The sequence below is a fragment of the Rhinolophus hipposideros genome (assembly GCF_964194185.1).
Source record: "Rhinolophus hipposideros genome assembly, chromosome: 13".
NCBI classification, from domain to species: domain Eukaryota; kingdom Metazoa; phylum Chordata; class Mammalia; order Chiroptera; family Rhinolophidae; genus Rhinolophus; species Rhinolophus hipposideros.
In genome coordinates, this window is record NC_138059.1 from 34,993,946 (window position 1) to 35,015,242 (window position 21,297).

The 21,297-nt window shown below is 38.9% G+C and overlaps 1 protein-coding gene across 2 annotated transcripts in view; it reads right to left on the bottom strand.

Annotated features, from left to right (window-relative positions):
- Positions 1–21,297, bottom strand: part of CPQ (carboxypeptidase Q) — a 660,399-nt gene that overhangs the window by 159,239 nt on the left and 479,863 nt on the right. For both annotated transcript variants that reach the window (XR_013994760.1, XM_081070557.1), the window contains exon 6: positions 20,555–20,646. Coding sequence is in view for 1 of the 2 variants with exons in the window: in XM_081070557.1 (XP_080926683.1) it covers positions 20,555–20,646 (92 nt within the window). In the remaining variant the exon portion in view is untranslated. The remainder of the gene's footprint in view (positions 1–20,554; positions 20,647–21,297) is intronic.

The window sequence follows — 21,297 nt, forward strand, 5'->3', positions numbered from 1 at the left end:
GGGGAGTTGGCAAGAACTTCACTACTAAAAAAAGCTACAATTTTTTTATATTTACGTAAGTAAAGAGAAATTTTGTTCCTCGGCATGGCAACACAAGAAATTCTGACAAAATATCATACATATTCACTTAAAATTTTTCTGTTTTAGAGTTGGCTAAAGTTAGGGTAAATGGATGTATTTAGAGTGATCATACATTCCATCCTTCATTTAATAAAGCCTATTTATAATATTGCCTTTATTAATGGCTACCAGAAAACAGTAGTGTTCATAATCCCTGAAATTCAATTGCCAGTAGTTTGTTCAATAAATCAGGAAAAGGTTAAAATATTTTTCATGCCAGATAGAACATATCAATCTATTTTATTTGATTACCTTGTGTAATAAGGCTTTCTCAAGGCCAGATTACCTTACTTGTTATAATTATGCCAGATCATAATTTTGCGTAAAATGGAAAAGATGAAAAAATGCTAGCAATCCAGTTGAAACTATTCTAGGTTGTTTTTCCTCCTTTATACATTTTAGGACATGAGAAATGACACCCTGCTCTCTTTCCAAGAGTAGAGAAGAAAGTAACATTGTTCCCATGAAAAGCAGATTATACAAATGGCATCTGGACAACACTCATTTTATTCACTGATTTGAAAATTCAATAAAATCATTTATAGTATTTTTTTAATTCCAAAGTTAAATTCTGCTCAGATAAGTAAAATCTTAAAAATCACTAGAGCACAATAATATCCTCCTATATGTGGTGACATTTCCTTGTTAGTGAATGTAAGTTGAATTCAAGAACTCATATATTTATAAAATAATTTCATCAATAAAGAATAACACAAAGGCATTTTTTGTCACCTTCCCACCAGCCCCCTTTCTAGAATAATCTCTTCTCTGGTCATAAGAGAAATCTCCTTCTCCAAATCCTTTTGGGGATCACTCTCTACTTAGGCTGAGTTCCAATAGCCCCCGGCCTCCATGTAAAGTCTGCTCCAGGAAGTCAGCTGTGGTTATGAGCAGGATGGCATTTCTATATCCTGCTCTTCCAAAATGTTCCTCCATATTGAAATAAGGTCAATCTAACCATTAACAGCCCCACCCTCATGCAGGGTAAAATAGCCTTCAGTCTTCATTAAATTATAAAGCAGAACACAGAATGAAGGTGGTGGTTTTAAGGCAATAAAGCAAGAAAGAGAAAAGAATGATGACCATTAGAAGTGGAGGCATAATTTTTGTGAAACTTCAAGAGAGTACCTTGAAAAATATGATGATATTGCTCCCACAAGAATGGCCAGAAATAAAAAGTCTAGCAATACAATGTATTGGGAAGGATGGGGAGCAATGAGGACTCTGATTATGTTGCTAGTGGGAATGTAAATTGGTACAATCTTATCACTGGGTTGTGCCACCATATTACTAGCTAATCCTTAAACTTCTATAAACTTTCTTGTCTTCTCTCATTCTCCACTGCATCCCCTGACGAAAGAGGATGAACTTGTCAGGAAATGGCAGAAATTCCATAGTGAGCTAATCCTGCCAGCAAGGATCAGATAAGAGACTCAAGGACCACAGCTAAGAAACCACTTTGCACTGGAAGATCCAAGATGGTGCCCTAAGCCCCTTCCCAAGTGACCTTTTGATGAACTTTCCTCCATTAGCATACTAAAAATAATGTCCAGGGGTGGAGACTTAACACTAAAATGAGTCATGCAATGTATAGCCAGGAATGTTCCAAGTAGAATATGTTCCAGGTTTAGACACTGCACATGTTCCATCACAACTCACAGAACTCTCTACCTTTTTCTTGGAAATCCCTACTCCTGAACCTACCTACCTTCCATAAATCCTTTAAGACTCTCCTAATTTCCTCAAATCAGAGAGAAAGTATCTTTAGAGTGGAAGTTAGTCCTTCTCCATTCTTTGATCTAAAAATTAAGTTTCTGCTTTGCTTTACCAAAGATAGTCTCATTCTATTGGTGTGAACAACACTGGGCAAAAAGGACCTTATTTTGTGGTCCCTGACCCATAAGCATTGGTGATAGTCTCCTACTTCTTTGGTAGTTTCTAACAAACAATAAGCACAAACAATATACATATAAATAATTCTCAAGTTTATGTGCCAATGTGAAGAAAAAGAATCAGTGTAAAGAATTTTATAACTAGGAAAGTTTTACAACTTGTCAAAATATGTAAGTAGTATATTTTTAAATATGAGAAAAATGAATACACTTCCTTTATGGAACTTTCTGGTATGAATTGTTAAGGACATGATCGAACAACCCCAGGAATGACTTCTATTCTAGTTGATTTCAAAATTAGTGAAAAACTCAGTATTCCCTGTTTGAATTATTTTACTTTGTAACTGCAACCAAAATACTTATAAACCTTTTTAAGAAAAAGTGTTTCTTGGAAAGAGTATTTTAGACATAATAAAGATGCACATAAGTTGCAAAACTTATACAAAAACCACAAATAGCCTCATATTTCACAACAATTAAGGAAGGTGAACAATTATTATAATAACATTTCATAATTACAAAGTCAGGGTTGCTAGTAATCTAAATAAAATTTTGAAAATTAGTTGGGAATAAGTTTTACCATACAATTTTTAATCACTTTACTTTTATGTTTTCTATGAATATATTAATAAAAGTAAACTGTAAATAAAGATATATTTACTAAGAAAAGGATAATAAGTGCTAATGTTAATTTTATTTTCACAAAAGTTTAGCTATCTGAGTTAATCAAAATAGCCTTTATAGAACTTTCACTGTTGAAGAGATTCTTCAAGGGAAGAAAGGATACACTCAGCACAACAAAAAGAAGAAATAGTAATTTTCTACATAATGTTTTTCTCCATAACTTAAGCTATATAAGTATAACCAACTTTACTATTAAACTCTACTAAATAAGAATGTACTGGAGTTAAGGAAGGTCCAAGATGGCAGATTAGATAAATGCTTTGCCTCCCAGGATCACATCAAAATTTAAACTAAATTGTAGAACAATCAACCTACAATTTCTTCTAAATTGAAGAAGAATCATCTGAAAATTAGGTGAACAGAACTCCTATAACTAAGGATATAAGAAAGAGGCCATACCAAGACTGGTAGGGCAGGCAGAGACACAGAAAGGGCTGGTCCCACACCTACACATGGTGGTTAAAAATCAGAAGGATATCCCTTTGAGGAGTAAGCAGTCCCAATCCAACACCAGTGCCTTGAAGAGAAGTCCCCACAACTTATGTCTGTGAAAATCAGGGGAGATTGTGGTGGCTGAGTGAGATGGAGGGCCACTGGCGTGCTAGGCATCCTTCTTAAAAAACCCATGTACAGAGTTACAGGATGATGCACTCACTCATTCTGAGCTCCAGTGCTGGGGCAGAAGTTTGAAAAGTGCTAGGGATATACAGGGATGAAGTGAACTGAATTGTCTGGCTTCAATGAGAGGGCTGGAGTGACAGCTTTCTTTCAGACAGAAGTTCTGGCAGAAGCCACTGTCCTTGCATTGAGCCCTCCCCCAACCCAGTGAGCCTAAACAGGTAGCCACCATATCTAAGTCTTCATCAACCTAGCTAATACTGTTCGCGTCTCCCTGATGATTCCCTGAGACCCTGCCTCAACCAACTTGTGGGCCCTCCCAAGCTGCTTCCAGTGGCTTTTTGATACAAATGGCCTGTCTTGGCTCATGCTATAGAATGTCTTAAAACCTCTCAAAGATTCAGTAATCCTAAACCAGCAGCATCTACCTTAGTGTGCCCGCACCTCTTGCTAAGGAACCCCAAGCCTGGCACTGGGGGCATCCGGCTTCAATTCACTACTCAGCCTCTCGCAGGCACTTCCAAGACCAGTGCAGGTGGCAACCATCTGCAGATCACATTGTACCTCATAGAAAGTGGCCCCTGGAAGAACATAGGCAATGGCTGACCTTCGTCTGCACCAGAGACACTTCCAAACCCAGAAGCAACATAACCAGTAGCCAGCTTCAGACCACATCAGAGCACCACCAAACCACCTCTACAAACAACATATCCAGAGGGCAGACTGGGCAGGCACCAGAGACACTCAAGCACATCCTGCTCTGTAGGATCTGCCCCTGCACAACAGCTCCTCCACAGTAGTCATAGCTAGTCCTTACAACCAATTAGTCAATCCCTCCCATTGACATGCAAACAGCAACCAATGGTCAACTAAAACAGGAAGGCACACAACGCACACAAGGGACACACCTGGAGCACCCATCTCAGGTGACCAGGGAGACTGTGCCACTGGGCCTCACAGGATACCTACCACATAAGTCCACTCTGTCAAGACCAGGAGACATAGTCTATCCAATATATAAAAATAAACATACAGAAGCAGCCAAAATGAGGAGACAAAAAAAATGTCCCAAGTGAGAGATAAGAACAAAGCTACAGAAAAAGAACTAAACAAAATGGAGATAAGCAATCTACCAGATGCAGACTTCAAAACAGTGATCTCAGTGAGAATTTCAACAAAGAGATAGGAAACAACAATGGCACAGAAAAATAAAAAAGAACCAGTGAGAAATGAAGAATACAATAACTGAAATGAAGAATATGCTAGAAGGAACCAATAGATCAAGCAGAGGATTCACTCAGTAATTTGGAAGACAGGTAGCAGAAAATACCCAACCAGAACATCAACAACAACAAAAAAATAATAAAAAAATGAGGATAATTTAAGGGGCTTCTGGAACAACATCAAATGTAACAACACTTGCATCATAGGGGTAGAGAAAAAGAAAAGAGAGCAAGGAATTGCAAATCTATTTGAAGAAAATATGACAGAAAACTTCCCCCACCTGGCAAAGAAAATAGACATAGAAGTACAGGAAGAGCAGAGAGTCCCAAACAAGACTAACCCAAAGAAGCACACACCAGGACACATCATAATTAATATGCCATAATTAAAGATAAAGAAAGAATCTTAAAAACAGCAAGAGAAAAGCAGTTAGTTTCCTACAATGGAGCTCCCATAATACAGTCAGCTGATTTCTCAACAGAAACGTTACAGACCAAAACGGATTGGCATGGAATATACACAGTAATAAAAGCAAGACCTACAACTAAGATTACTCCACCCAGCAAAGCTGTCATTTAGAATCAAAGGACATATAAAGAGCCTCTCAAACAGGGAAAAGCTAAAGAAGTTCATCACCACCAAACCAGTATTACAAGAACTGTTAAAGGGATTTCTTTAAGAAGAAAAAAAAGAGATAAGAAATATGAATGATAACATGGCAATAACTTCATATCTATCAACAATTACTTTAAATGTAAATGGATTGAATGCTCCAATCACAGAACATAAGGTCGCTGAAAGGATAAGAAAAGAATACCCTTACATATGCTGTCTACAACAAACTCATTTCAGATCAAAAGACACACAGACTGAAAGTAAAGAGATAGAAACAGATATTTCATGAAAAAAGGAAATTTAAAAAAATCTAGAGTAGCAATACTTATACCGGACAAAATAGACTTTAAAACAAAGGCTATAGCAAGAGACAAAGAGAGACCCAGTAATCCCACTTCTGGGTATTTACCCGAAGAAACCCCAAACACTAATTCAAACATATGTATCTATATGTTCATTGCAGCATTATTTACAGTAGCCATTATATGGAAGCAACATAAATGTCCATCAATAGATGAACAGATAAAAAGAAGTGGTACATATATACAATGAAACATTACTCGGACATAAAAAAAGAATGAAATCTTGCCATCTGCAAAAAAGTGGATGGACCTAGAAGGTATTATGCTGAGTAAAGTAAGTCAGACTGAGAAAAACAAATACCATATGATCTCATCAATAAAGAAATTATTGTATGAAAATAACAATAAAAATATTTTATGATTTTTATCACATACATTAAGGATCAGCAAATTTTTTCTGTAAAACGTCTGATATGTAATATTTTAGGTTTTGCAGGTGACATACAATCTTTGTCTCAAAGTCAGTGAAAATGTAAAAATCATTCTAAGCTTGAGGTCTGTACATAAACAGGTAGCCAGCTGGATTTGGTACATAGGCTATAACTTAATTATCCCTGGTATAGATAGCTAATAACCACAACAGTACCATAAAAATACTCGCAGAGTTTTCTTATTTATGTATTTTCTATTATATTAATTTCAGGTGTACAACATAATTTGACATCTGTGTACACTACAAAGTGATCATCTCCAGTTTAGTTACCATCCGTCACCATACAATGACTCCCCTCCACGCCTTTCACTTTTATTTTAAAAGTTCAAATATTTTATTTTTAAAATCACAAAAATAAGTCCACCCCAAGTAGAAGTCCTTTTCCTGTTTGGTATCACCCATGCTGATGCAAAAGGCATACCTTGGGACTCAGTTCTCATCAATATGAAGGAGAGTATCTTTCCCTTTTCTCCGTTCCTGATTACTCTCTGAATTCCACTTATCCCTCAAGGATTAGATCCTGACCTTTCCTCATGACTAACATGTCATAGCCATTTATCCCTTTTCTAACTCCTTTACATTTATTGTATTAAGCATTTGCACTACTCTTATCCTGTCAATGATAGTCTTTCACAAAAGCAAGACACTTTTAGGAAATAATTTAGAACCTCATTATATATTACTTACTATACTAAATTTCTTATGTTTAAAGTTAAGTTTGTGTGTTTAAAGTTAAATTTTAAGTAGAATGCAAGGTCCTTATGGCCAAATACTGTAATTTCTTTTTTTTTCAGCTTTCCTTCCTTCTTCCTCTGCCCGTCTTCCCTTCCCTTCACTCCCTCCCTTCTTCCCCTCCATACCTCTTTTACCTCCCTCCCTTCCTCACTTCCTTCCTTCTTTCCTTCCTTCCTTCCTTCCTTCCTTTCTTCCTTCCATCTTTCCTTCCTTCCTATAAATCAGAAAGTGTTCCACATCCTTAGAAATGCCTAGATAAGTTATTACATTAGTTTCAAGGATAGGGAGATTATGTTTAATCAGGGTTTGGAGAGTTAGTCAGAGAATGTTCTATGGGAAAGAAGGCATTTGATTTCATCTTTGAAGAATATGCAGAGATGGGAAGGAAGGGAATTCAAGGAAAAGAAACGGTCTGATTAATGACACACAAAAATGGCTAATGTGTGATGTGTAAAGAGCTCCTCATTTTTATCAGACTAGAGGACATGGAGGAGAATAGTGAGAAATCATGGCATGGGGGACCACAAGGGCCAAGAAGCTAAGGAGTTTGAACTAGATTGTATTAGTGCTGGAAAACAACTGAATGCGCTTGGGGGCAGAGAGTGTATTGGGTTTGAGCTGGGCTTCAGGAAGATTAACTTGATATGGTGGGTATCATGCAAAGCCTGAATTAGAGAAACAACAGCGAACCTTGAAGTGAAGGATACATCTAAAGTGATAGAATATAGAATCAATAGCACTTTACTGTTTATTAGATGTGGGGCACAAAGAAGAGAATGGAGGAAGAATGTCAGCAACATTTTGATATATGGCGGTGGGGAGGATGATGATGTTATTAATAGAAATAATGACTAGAGAAGGAGGAACAAATGTGACAGAGATCATGGATTGAACTTCTTTCAGGCTGGAGTGGCTATTATAGAGTAAATTTTCAATAATAGTAGTTTACTGATCTATAGCTGTACTGCTGAAGATAATACTGCCTTTGTTTTCTCACAGACAATCATACTACAACTTAGAATAGCATTTTTAACTGCACATTTTAATTGTAATTAATATTACAACTTATGTTTTCAATAGAGTAAAGCATAATGATTACCTGGGATTCTCTCTGCATTGTGAGGGTTGAGAGGGGGACACAAACTTTAGTAAGTTGAGATGAGAAAAATGAGTCTTTGAGAGGCTGAGGGACCTCACTGTTGATGCCTAATATCAAGTTAGTGGCAGAATGAAGACTAGAACCAGTTCTCCTGATGGCCGGTTGTGTGTTTAGTTTCTTTTCTTTTTCTTTTTTCTTTCCCCCCCGTTTTCTGCCTCCCTGGCCACCACTCTGGTTCAAGCCGTTGTTTCTCAGTCTAGTGTAGGACATAGCTCCCTGGCCCATGCTGGTATTGTGAGTCTTGTGCTCCCCCCACCAAGCAGTCAGTCGCCACTCAACCATCGGCTGCTCACAGCAGCTGACAGCAGCTCTTGGCTGCGGGCCGCTCATGATGGCTGCCCGCCACTCACACTGGCTGCTGCCCGCCACTCACACTGGCTGCTGCCCACTCACGCTGGCCATTGGCTGCTCATGACAGCACACAGCAGCCCACAGCAGCCCACAGCAGCACACACCAACTTCCGGCTGCTCACTGGCAGCCCAGATCCAGAGAGAGCTGTTTTTCACAATCTTAGTTGTAGAGGGCGCAGCTCACTGGCTCATGTGGGAATCGAACCGGCAACCTCTGCGTTAGGAGTGCTGCACTCCAATCACCCAAACTAGGGCCAGTCCTAGTTTCTTATTTGAAGAGAGAAGGCAAAATGAAGGCCTGAAAAACTCAGATGTGGTAACAGTTCTATGCTTGTACTTTAAGTGCTTTGGTGAGTATTTGTTGGAGAGGGAAGGATATATTCCTTTCCCTGCCATTTGTGATTTATAAGATAGAACATTCTCTTTAAAATGAAATAAAAAACTTTTGTCAAATAAATGCTTACTGATGTCCCTGTTCTTTCAATTTTTCTTTTCACTATAAAAATATTTTTATTTCATGAAAATTAATACAATACAGTTACATAACTCACTGTATTCACCTAATCCTAGTTTTTTCTTAGAGATAACCATGGTTAATGGTAGATGAAGTTCCTTTCAGACTTCAGCTCAGCAAACATAAACTCTCTCTTTGTCTCTCCATGTCCACCTCCAGAAGTGTCCCATGAAAACCTCCCACTCTCTCCCTGACTAACAGCTGCATATTGATGCTCAAGGCCATATTAAAAGCCATGTTGCTGAAGAGTCTATCAACCTGGATCTCTGAATGGCTATGTGAAACAGAGCCCTCCTGCAGACTAGATGTTAAGTGAGAAAAAAAAAATATATGATATTAAACCACTGAAAATTTATGGCTTATTTGTTTCAGCAGTTATCATACCTTATTTAGAACAGAGGCTCTCTGTGTTGTGACTGTAGTAAATTGGACATTGACTATTTTCTAACTTTAAATAAATCTATAGAGAAGTCTAAGACAATCTGATTTGTCCTCCCTGGTTTGTGACTTGCTTATTATATTCACTTAAAGTTAAAGTCAGCCACGGCAGAAATAATTATGCTCATGACAATGCTTCTATCAATATGCTAATCATAAGAATACAGAATAAGTCCTTTAAAAGTGTCCAATCTCTGGGCATTTTAAAATCAAGTCATCTCTGATTTCACCCATATATTTTAGTAGGCTACTATGAATTTCAAAAACTTATAGAGAAATAAACATTCTTTCTTCACATCTATAAAAATTCAGTTGTTGACTAAATTTCAAGCCTGATCCATTGCAGTTTAATTGCAATGTATTTTTTCTTGGAGTACAATAGATTGAGAATAAACATGCTGCAAAACAATTCTTTGGGTATTTTGTTTTTTATAGGGTCCAAGATGTATAGAATCTAAAAGTTCCTCCTTAAAAATAATTCAGTTATTCTTCTTGCATCAGGATGAAGTACAAATTTATAAACATGATTTATATGTTCTTGTTCACCTCTCTACTCTATGCTCCTAGCATGATGTATCTTATAATTTATGCACCAGTCACTCCAGTCTCTTCAGTGTGCTGTGCTCTCTTCACCTCCAGCCTTTACACGTACAGTTCTTGCTACGAAGTACTTACCACCTCCCTGCCAAATCCTCTTCCTTAGCTTACTTGCATTCAGTCTTCAGGTCTCCACTTAGGTGTCATTTCTTCTATGTAGCCTATGATGATGACTTCCCAAGGCCAGGTTAGGGGAGGTTCCTGTCTCTGCCACCATACTTTATTTTTTAACAGAACACTTTATAATCGAAGTTCAGTCATTGGTGTCCTTCTTTAGGTTGCAGTTTCCAAGAAGTCAGGGTTTATGACGTTTTTTTTTGTTGTTGTTCTTTCTTATTTTTTTAATTTACTGGGGTGACAACTGTTAGTGAAATTACATAGATTTCAGGTGTACAATTATGTATTACATCATCTATAAATCCCATTGTGTGTTCACCACCCAGAGTCAGTTCGCCTTCCATCACCATATATTTGATCCCCCTTACCCTCATCTCCCACCCCCCACCCCACTTACCCTCTGGTAACCACTAAACTATTGTCTGTGTCTATGAGTTTTTGGTTCTCATTTGTTTGTCTTGTTCTTTTGTTGTTTTTGGTTTATATACCACATATCAGTGAAATCATAGGGTTCTCGGCTTTTTCTGGACGACTTATTTCGCTTAGCATTATATTCTCAAGATCTATCCATGTTGTCACAAATATTCCCATATCATCTTTTCTTAGCGCCAAATAGTATTCCATTGTGTATATATACCACAACTTCTTTATCCATTCATCTATCGAAGGACATTTTGGTTGTTTCCTTGTCTTGGCCACCGTAAACAAAGCTGCAAGGAACATTGGAGCACACGTGTCCTTATGGATAAATGTTTTCAGATTTTTTTGGGTAGATACCCAGGAGAGGGATTGCAGGTCATATGGTAATTCTATTCGTAATTTCTTGAGGACCCTCCACACTGCCTTCCATAGCGGCTGCACCAGTATGCATTCCCACCAAAAGTGCATGAGGGTTCCTTTTCTCCACAGCCTCCCCAACACTTGTTACTATTTGTCTTGTTGATGAAAGCCATTCTGACTGGGGTGAGGTGATATATCTTTGTGGTTTTTATTTGCATTTCTCTGATGCTTAATGATGCTGAGCATTTTTTCATATGTCTATTTGCCATTTGTATGTCCTCTTTGGAGAAATGTCTCTTCAGGTCCTCTGCCCATTTTTCAATGGGATTGTTTGGTTTTTTGCTGTTGAGTTTCATGAGTTCCTTGTATATTTTGCATATTAGCCCCTTATCAGAGGCACTGTTTGCAAACATCTTCTCCCATTCAGTTGGTTGCCTCTTTATTTTGTCAATAGTTTCTTTAGCTGTGCAGAAGCTTTTCTGTTTCATATAATCCCATTCATTTATTTTAGTTTTTACTTCCATTGCCTTTGGAGTCAAATTCATAAAATGCTCTTTGAACCCAAGATCCATAAGTTTAGTACCTATGTTTTCTTCCATGCAGTTTATTGTGTCAGGTCTTATGCTTAAGTCTTTGATCCACTTTGAATTAATATTGGTACATGGTGACAGATGACAGCAATCCAGTTTCATTCTTTTGCACGTGGCTATGCAATTCTACCAGTACCATTTATTGAAGAGGCTGTCTTTCCTCCATTGTATGTTTTTAGCTTTTTTGTCAAAAATTATCTGTCCATATTTATGCGATTTCATTTCTGGGTTCTCAATTCTATTCCATTGGTCTATGTGTCTGTTTTTCTGCCAATACCATGCTATTTTGATTATTGTAGCCCTGTAGTACAATTTAAAGTCGGGGAGTGGAATACATCCAGTATTGTTCTTTTTTCTTAAGATTGCTTTGGCTATTCGAGGTCTGTTGTGATTCCAAACATATCTGACGATTTTTTGTTCTATTTCTTTAAAAAATGCCACTGGGAATTTGATGGGGATTGCATTAAATCTGTATACTGCTTTAGGTAATATTGCCATTTGAACTATGTTGATTCTTCCATTCCATGAGCACGGAATGTGCTTAAATTTCTTTTTGCCTTCTTCCATTTCTTTCAAAAATGTCTTACAATTTTCAGCATATAAATCCTTCACATCCGTCATTAAGTTTATTCCTAGGTATTTTATTCTTTTTGTTGCAATTGCAAAGGGAATTGTTTTTTGTATTTCTTTTTCTGAGATTTCATTGTTAGTATGTAGGAATGCAATGGACTTGTGTACGTTGATTTTGTAGCCAGCAACTTTACTGTATTTGTTGATTGTTTCTAACAGCTTTTTGGTGGAGTCTTTAGGGTTTTCTATATATAACCTCATATCATCTGCAAAGAGTGATAATTTAACTTCTTCATTCCCACTTTAGATGCCTTTTACGTCTTTCTCTTGCCTGATTGCTCTGGCAAGGACTTCCAACAGTATGTTGAAAAGCAGAGTTGATAGGGAACAACCTTGTCGTGTTCCTGAACGTACAGCAATGGGCTTCAGTTTTTCACCATTAATTATGAGATTAGCTGAGGGCTTGTCATAGATGGCTTTTATTATGTTAAGGTATTTTCCTTCTATACCAATTTTAGGAAGTGTTTTAATCATAAATGGATGTTGTATCTTATCAAATGCTTTTTCTGCATCAATTGATAGAATCATATGATTTTTGTCCTTTATTTTGTTTATGTGATGTATCACAATAATGGATTTGCGAATGTTGAACCATACTTGTGCCCCGGGGATGAACCCCACTTGGTCGTGATGAATAATCTTTTTAATGCATTGTTGTATTCGATTTGCTAGAAATTTGTATAGGATTTTAGCATCTGTATTCATCAGAGATATAGGTCTGTAGTTTTCTTTTTTTGTGTTGTCCTTACCAGGTTTTGGTATCAGGGTAATGTTGGCCTCATAAAATGAGTTAGGGAGTACTGACTCTTCTTCAATTTTTTGGAAGAGTTTGAGCAGGATTGGTATTAGATCCTCTTTGAAGGTTTGGTAGAATTCACTGGTGAAGCCATCTGGTCCAGGACTTTTGATTTTGGGAAGGTTTTTGATGACTGATTCAATTTCGTTACTGGTGATCGGCCTGTTAAGATTTTCCAGTTCTTCATGATTCAGCCTTGGAAGGCTATATGTTTCTAGGAACGTGTCCATTTCTTCTAAGTTATTAAATTTGGCGGCATATAGTCTTTCATAGTATTCTTGGATAATCCTTTGTATTTCTGTGGTGTCCGTGATAACTTCCCCTTTTTCATTTCTGATTTTGTTAATTAGTGTCTTCTCTCTTTTTATCTTAGTGAGTCTAGCCAAGGGTTTGTCGATTTTGTTAATCTTTTCAAAGAACCAGCTTTTTGTCACATTAATTTTTTCTATTGTCTTTTTGTTCTCTATTTCATTTAGTTCTGCTCTGAGTTTTGTTATTTCCTTTCTTCTGCTGACCTTGGGTTTCGCTTGTTCTTCTTTTTCTAGTTTTTTAAGGTGTAACATGAGGTTATTTATTTGGGATTTTACTTGTTTCTTGAGATAGGCCTGTAATGATATAAATTTCCCTCTTAAAACTGCCTTCCGGCATCCCAAAAATTTTTCGTAGGATGTATTTTCATTGTCATTTGTTTCTATGTATCTTTTGAGCTCTCCTCTAATTTCTTCTTTGACCCAGTCGTTCTTTAAAAGTATGTTGTTTAATCTCCATGTATTTGTGTTTTTTCCTGCTTTCTTTTTGCAGTTGATATCCAATTTCAAAGCTTTGTGATCAGAGAATATGCTTGGTATGATTTCAATCTTCTTAAATTTGCTGAGGCTGATTTTGTGTCCCAATATATGGTCTATCCTTGAGAATGTTCCATGTACACTAGAAAAGAATGTATAGTCTGATGTTTTAGGATGAAGTGCTCTATATATGTCAATTATGTCCAATTCATCTAATGTGTCATTTAGGGCTGCGATTTTGTTATTTATCTTCTGTTTGGATGATCTATCCATAGCTGTCAATGATGTATTTAAGTCCCCTAGTATAATTGTGTTTTGGTCAATTTCTCCCTTTAGTTCCGTTAGTAGTTGCTTGGTATATTTCGGTGCTCCCTGATTGGGGGCATAAATATTGATGACTGTTATTTCTTCTTGTTGTATAGTCCCCTTTACCATTATGAAATGTCCATCTTTGTCTCTTGTTATCTTTTTCACCCTGAAGTCTGTTTCATCGGAAATCATTATGGCTACACCTGATTTTTTCTGGGTACCATTTGCTTGGAGTGTCAATTTCCACCCTTTAACTTTGAGTCTATGCTTGTCCTTGTAGCTGAGATGTGTCTCTTGTAGGAAGCATATGGTTGGGTTTAGTTTTTTGATCCAATCTGCTACTCTGTGTCTCTTTATTGGTGAGTTCAGTCCATTTACATTTAGGGTGACTATTGATATGTGAGGATTTCCTGTCATTCTGTCTTTAGTTTTCTGGTAAGGCTGTGTCTCCATTGTTTCTTTGCCTTTTTGTTGTTGTCTGTTATTTCTGTGTGGTGGTATTCTATGATGTTTCCCTCTGTTTCTTCTTTTTTTACAGTATATATTTCAGTTCTGGATTTTTTTTGAGTGGTTACCCTTAAGTTTATGTAAAAGAAAGTTTGATATTTAGAGTATTCCAGTTTCTTCAGCACGCTTACTTTCTCTATTCCCATATTCCAGTTCAGGCCTTTACGCTCCCCCTTTTTATGTTTCTGTTGCCACAAGTTGTCCCTGTTGATGGTGGTCTAATAGCCTCCTTTAGTATTTCTTGTAGTGCAGGTCGTGTATTAGAAAATTCCCTCAGCTTCTGGATGTCTGGAAAGGTCTTTATTCCTCCTTCATATCTGAAAGAGATCTTTGCTGGATATATTATTCTTGGCTCATGATTTCTCTCTTTGAATAGTTTGAATATTTGGTTCCATTCCCTCCTAGCTTGTAGAGTTTCTGCTGAAAAATCTGATGATAATCTAATGGGCTTTCCTTTGTAAGTTACCGTCTTCTTTTCCCTGGCTGTCTTGAGGATTCTTTCTTTGTCATTGATTTTAGACAGCTTCAATACAATGTGCCTTGGTGAAGGCCTGTTGGGATTGAGGTAATTAGGTGTTCTATTTGCTTCTTGGATTCGAGGATCCAGTTCTGTCCACAAGTTTGGGAAGTTCTCCTCGACGATTTGTTTGAATATATTCTCTGTTCCCTTTCCTCTTTCTTCTCCTTCTGGTATGCCCATTATTCTTATATTGCTCTTTCTGATGGAGTCAGAAAGTTCTTGTAGAGTTCTTTCATTTCTTTTAAGTCTCAAGTCTCTTTTTTCTTCCCTCTGTGTAAATTCCAGGTTCCTATCTTCGATGTCACTGATTCTTTCCTCCATCTGGTCAACTCTACTACCTAAGCTGGATATTTTATTGTTAATTTCTTCTATTGAGTTCTTAATCTCCAGAAATTGTATTTGGTTCTTTTTCAAGATTTCAATCTCTTTTGTAAAATGCTCATGGTGTTCTTTGATTTTGTTTCTGAGTTCATTAAACTGCCTTTCTGTGTTTTCTTGCATCTCGTTCAGTTTTTTCAGAATTGCGATCTTGAATTCTCTGTCATTTAAATCACAAAGGTCCATATCTCTAAGTTCCTTTTCTGGAGACTTTTCACTTTCATTCTGAGCTATCTTGTTGCCTTGGTTATTCATGGCAATCACTGATTTACTATTTCTCTTCCTAGACATCTACAGGAGTGTCTTCTGCAACAGGTTGATAGGTATGCGAAGAGCTTTTGGAGTTCCAAATCTCTTTCTGCACCAGATTCAGAGCCCGTTTGTTTCAGCAGTTCTGTTTACTCCTGCAGGGATCCGCCCAGATAGGTGGGGCCAGGGGCGGGGTGAGTTGTGAGAGGTGGCCCAGAGCAATGGCGGCGACCACCACCACAGCCAGTCCTGCTTCCACAGCTCCCTCCGCTTTGCCGGAACTAGTTGAGCTGCGTATCTGTGTCTGCGGTCCACAGTTCTCAGAGCAGCAAATATTCTGTGCTTTGATCCGACACTGCTACTTTATCGCTTCTAGCACCGGGCAGGTGGGGGCGGGGCGAGCTCTGGGAGGGTAGGGAGGGGGCGGCTAGTCTCCGTGCCTAAGGCTTCCGTTCTCCGCTCGGCAGTGAGGGCTTAAACCACCGATTTCAGCCCTCTTCCCTCAGTCTTTGCTCCGAGGTCTGCCGTGAGCGAGCGTTGGGTTCAGCGGTTTTGTATGCTGCCCCCTCAGCCCTGTGGGCCGTAAGCGGAGCCCTAGCAGTCCGAGTCCTTCCCTCTCCCGCAGCTGCGGAAGATCCGGGAGCAGCGGGCTCCGAGCACTGAGCTAGGTCTGTGTCCTGCGCCCGCGCGGCTCCGTCTCCGCAGTTCTCCTCTCCCTCCTCCCCCGCTCGCGCGATTCACCCACCTGGAGGTGAATTCAGTAGTCGGCCTCTTCGTCGTGCCTGTCTGCTGTGCAGGGAGTCCTTTGTGGAGTTATTGTTGTCTGATTCGTTGTAAATTCCAGGGGAGCGTTACAGAGGCTCACCTCATGCCGCCATTTTTTTTCAGTTCCTCCACATTAATATTTTCAATTCTCTTTGTTCTCTATTTAATTTAGTTCTGCTCTGATTTTTGTTATCTCCTTTCTTCTGCTGACCTTGGGTTTCGCTTGTTCTTCTTTTTCTAGTTCTTTAAGATGTAACATGAGGTTATTTTTGGGATTTTTCTTGTTTCTTGAGATACGCCTGTAGTGATATAAATTTCCCTCTTAAAACTGCTTTCGCGGCATCTGAAATATTTTGGTAGGATGTATTTCCCTTGTCATATTTATCTATGTATCTTTGATCTCTCCTCTAATTTCTTATTTGACCCAGTCGTTCTTTAAAAGTATGTTGTTTAATCTCCATGTATTTGTGATTTTTCCTGCTTTCTTTTCACAGTTGATAACCAATTTCAAAGCCTTGTGATCAGAGAATATGCTTGGTATGATCTCAGTCTTCTTAAATTTGCTGAGGCTGATTTTATGTCCCAATATATGGTCTATCCTTGAGAATGTTCCATGTACACTCGAAAAGAATGTATAGTCTGATGTTTTAGGATGAAGTGCTCTATATGTCAATTATGTCCATTTCATCTAATGTGCCATTTAAGGCTGCTATTTTGTTATTTATCTTCTGTTTGGATGATCTATCCATAGCTGTCAATTATGTATTTAAGTCCCCTAGTATAATTGTGGTTTGGTCAATTTCTCCCTTTAGTTCTGTTAGTAGTTGTTTGGTATATTTTGGTGCTCCCTGTTTGGGGGCATAAATATTGATAACTAACGTCTTCTTGTTGTATAGTCCCCTTTACCATTATGAAACGTCCATCTTTGTCTCTTATTATCTTTACCACCCTGAAGTCTGTTTCATAGGAAATCATTAAGGCTTCACCTGATTTTCTCTGGGTACCATTTGCTTGGAGTGTCAATTTCCACCCTTTAACTTTGAGTCTATGCTTGTTCTTGTAGCTGAGATGTGTAGCTTGGAGACAGGATATGGTTGGGTTTAGTTTTTTGATCCAATCTGCTACTCTGTGTCTCTTTATTGGTGAGTTCAGTCCATTTACATTTAGGGTGACTATTGATATGTGAGGATTTCCTGTCATTCTGTCTTTAGTTTTCTGGTAAGGCTGTGTCTCCATTGTTTCTTTGCCTTTTTGTTGTTGTCTGTTATTTCTGTGTGGTGGTATTCTATGATGTTTCCCTCTGTTTCTTCTTTTATTACAGTATATATTTCAGTTCTGGATTTTTTTTGAGTGGTTACCCTTAAGTTTATGTAAAAGAAAGTTTGATATTTAGAGTATTCCAGTTTCTTCAGCACACTTACTTTCTCTATTCCCATATTTCAGTTCAGGCCTCTACTCTCCCCCTTTTTATGTTTTGTTTGCCAGAAGTTGTCCCTGTGGATGGTGGTCTAATAGCCTCCTTTAGTATTTCTTGTAGTGCAGGTCATGTATTAGACAATTCCATCAGCTTCTGTGTGTCTGGAAAGGTCTTTATTCCTCCTTCATATCTAAAGAGATCTTTGCTGGATATATTATTCTTGGCTCATAATTTCTCTCTTTCAATAGTTTGAATATTTGGTTCCATTCCCTCCTGGCTTGTAGAGATTCTGCTGAAAAATCTGATGATAATCTAATGGGTTTTCCTTTGTAAGTTACCGTCTTCTTTTCCCTGGCTGCCTTGAGGGTTCTTTCTTTGTCATTGATTTTAGACAGCTTCAATACAATGAGCCTTGGTGAAGGCCTTTTGGGATTGAGGTAATTAAGTTTTCTATTTGCTTCTTGGATTCGAGGATCCAGTTCTTTCCACAAGTTTGGGAAGTTGTCGTCGACGAATTGTTTGAATATATTCTCTGTTACCTTCTCTCTTTCTTCTTCTTCTGGTATGCCCATTATTCTTATATTGCTCTTTCTGATAGAGTCAGAAAGTTCTTGTAGAGTTCTTTCATTTCTTTTAAGTCTCAAGTCTCTTCCTTCTTCCATCTCTGTAAATTCCAGGTTCCTATCTTCGATGTCACTGATTCTTTCCTCCGTCTGGTCAATTCTACTACCTAAGCTGGATATTTTATTGTAAATTTCTTCTACTGAGTTCTTAATCTCCAGAAATTCTATTTGGTTCTTTTCAAAATTTCAATCTCTTTTGTAAAATGCTCATGGTGTTCTTTGATTGTGTTTCTGAGTTCATTAAACTGCTTTTCTGTGTTTTCTTGCATCTCGTTCAGTTTTTTTCAGGATTGCAATCTTGAATTCTCTGTCATTTAAGTCACATATTTCCATATCTTTAAGTACCTTTTCTGGAGACTTTTCACTTTCTTACTGAGCTATCTTGTTGCCTTGGTTATTCATGGTAATCACTGATTTACTATTTCTCTTCCTAGACATCTACGGGAGTGGCTTCTGCAACAGGTTGATAAGTATGCGAAGTGCTTTTGAAGTTCCAAAGCTCTTTCTGCACCAGATTCAGAGCCCGAATGTTTCAGCAGTTCTCTTTACTCCTGTAGGGATCCTCCCAGATAGGTGGGGCCAGGGGGGGGGTGAGTTGTGAGAGGTGGCCCAGAGCAATGGCAGCGACCACCACCACAGCCAGTCCTGCTCCACAGCTCCCTCCTCTTTGCTGGAACTATTTGAGCTGTGAATCTGTGTCTGCGGTCCACAGTTTACAGAGCAGCATATATTCTATCCTTTGATCTGACACTGCTACTTTATTGCTTCTAGAACCGGGCAGGTGGGGGTTGGGGTGAGCTCTGGGAGGGTATGGAGGGGGTGGCTAGTCTCCGTGCCTAAGGCTTCCATTCTCCGCTCCGCTTGAGGGCTTAAACCACTGATTTCAGCCCTCTTCCCTCAGTCTTTGCTCCGAGGTCTGCCGTGAGCGAGCGTTGGGTTCAGCCGTGTCATATGCTGCCCCCTCAGTCCTATGGGCTGTAAGCGGAGCCTTAGCAGTCCGAGTCCTTCCCTCTCCCGCAGCTGCGGTACTTCTGGGAGCAGGAGCTCTGAGCAGTGAGCTAGGTCTGCGTCCTGCGCCCGCGGGGCTCCCTCTCCGCAGTTCTCCTCTCCCTTCTCCCAGGCTTGCGCGATTCACCCATTTGGATGTGAATTCAGTAATGGGCCTCTTCGTCTTGCCTGTCTGCTGTGCAGGGAGTCCTTTGTGGACTTATTGTTGTCCGATTTGTTGTAAATTCCAGGGGAGCTTTACAGAGGTTCACCTTTTGCTGCCATTTTGATCAGATGTTTATCATTTATATCCCTCACACTGTGTGAATCTCCTTCCCCCTATCCACTATTTCTCTGACATTGCACAGAGCCATTACATTTCCACTTTCTCTATTCCTAATGCTGTACTCTGCTTCTTGTAAGTATACACATACATATATATATATATATATATACATATATATATATATACATATATTATTATACTTGGCATTCATTATTGTTCAGCTTCAACTTCAGGTGGACAGTGCAGTGATCAGGCAGATTTTCATAATTTAAGCTTGCAAGATCTTTTCCTTCTAATCTGGAGATGCAGCAGCAGCAGCACGTGACGAGACCCCACTCCTCAGCCCAACTACTGCTGCTCCGCAGCACACCTACTGACTTGGGAATCCTCCTTGAACCAACACTGGATTTGATCCAGAGTGTTTTTGAGCTTGTATACTTTCTCCTCTCTGAAAGGTTGTTGTTGACATTAATATCCCTGTCCCCATCTTAAATGTGGTCTCATATTTCTAATTATGATCTTCTACTATCACCTTCTTGCTTCAAGCTTCACTTTTGTCTTATTATAGTCATTGTCAAACCAAGCAATCCTCCACATGCCCAGCTCTGGGACCTCTGGCTGCTGCCATTCCGGCCACTATTATCAATGCTCCTGGCTGACTCAAGACCTCAGGCCTTGGTTCTTAAACACCAGTTCTCCCAGGAGGGCTTAAGGCATCGAAGTATGCAAGTAGACTCCGTGGGGAGAGGGAATGTTTACCTATTATTACTTCTCTAGCATACATGAGTGTACCAGAATGAGAGAGCTTTTAAGAAAGTGGCAGTGTGGCAGTGGGGCATTTTCTAAGGTCACAGACGGATGGAGAAAGAGAGAAGCCCTTGGCTCCACACCACAGCACTGTCAGCTCACCAGTGCATTCTCCTCTATGGGGCTGGATGAGGAAGACTTTTCCAAGGGGCGTTTGCTGGGGTCAGCCTACCACAAACCATTGTTGAGTGTCTTCAGGACAAAAGACAGAATTTACACGGACAGCACATGTGCAAATGCCCAGCAATCCATGGCTGTTTTCTCACCTTGTGTAACTGATAATACTGGAAAGCACCGATTCCACCTTGTTCCTCTGCAGTCCAGAGCACTAAACGTAGAGTCCTCTTTGGACGCAGCCCTGAGAAAAATAATAAAATAAAATAAGTAATTCTTCAGTTGATTTTAATTTAAAAAAAAAATGGCAAAGCCCCTCATCTGCATTTTGGAGGCGGGAGGGAACCAGAGAAATACATATTCATCTTTTGCTGGTGTAGCTACCTGATTCAGAGTGTGGCTGACACAGCAAATGAATACCCTCAGACCTGATCTCCAGGGCAGGTTAATGTGGTTGTACAAATGCTACCTGTAGGCCATGAAGTGAGAGCCTGTAATCATAACTCTTACTAGACAACCTGCCCCACAAGACCCAATGGGTGGCCAAGTTCAGTGGGATGTTAGATATGTACAGAAGATGCAGTTAGGAGGAACCTAGGCAGTTCACGGGGCCTTCCAGTGATTAATTGAAACCAAATCATTTGGCTTTACTTTAAGATAAGATGCATAGGTCATTGCTTCTTCCTCTAAATCCACAAGTATAGCCAGCTGCCCATGCTATCTTCAGTAGAATAAAGACTGAGAAGCAGATGCAACGTTTATGTTTACTCATGGTCAATTTCTTCTCCTACATAGAAATACAAGGTCAGTCGCTTAAGGTCAATGAAAATTAACGGAAAGAAGATGACATTTTATTCACCTTATTGCTGTATAAACAGCTCGGTGGCAATTTGAT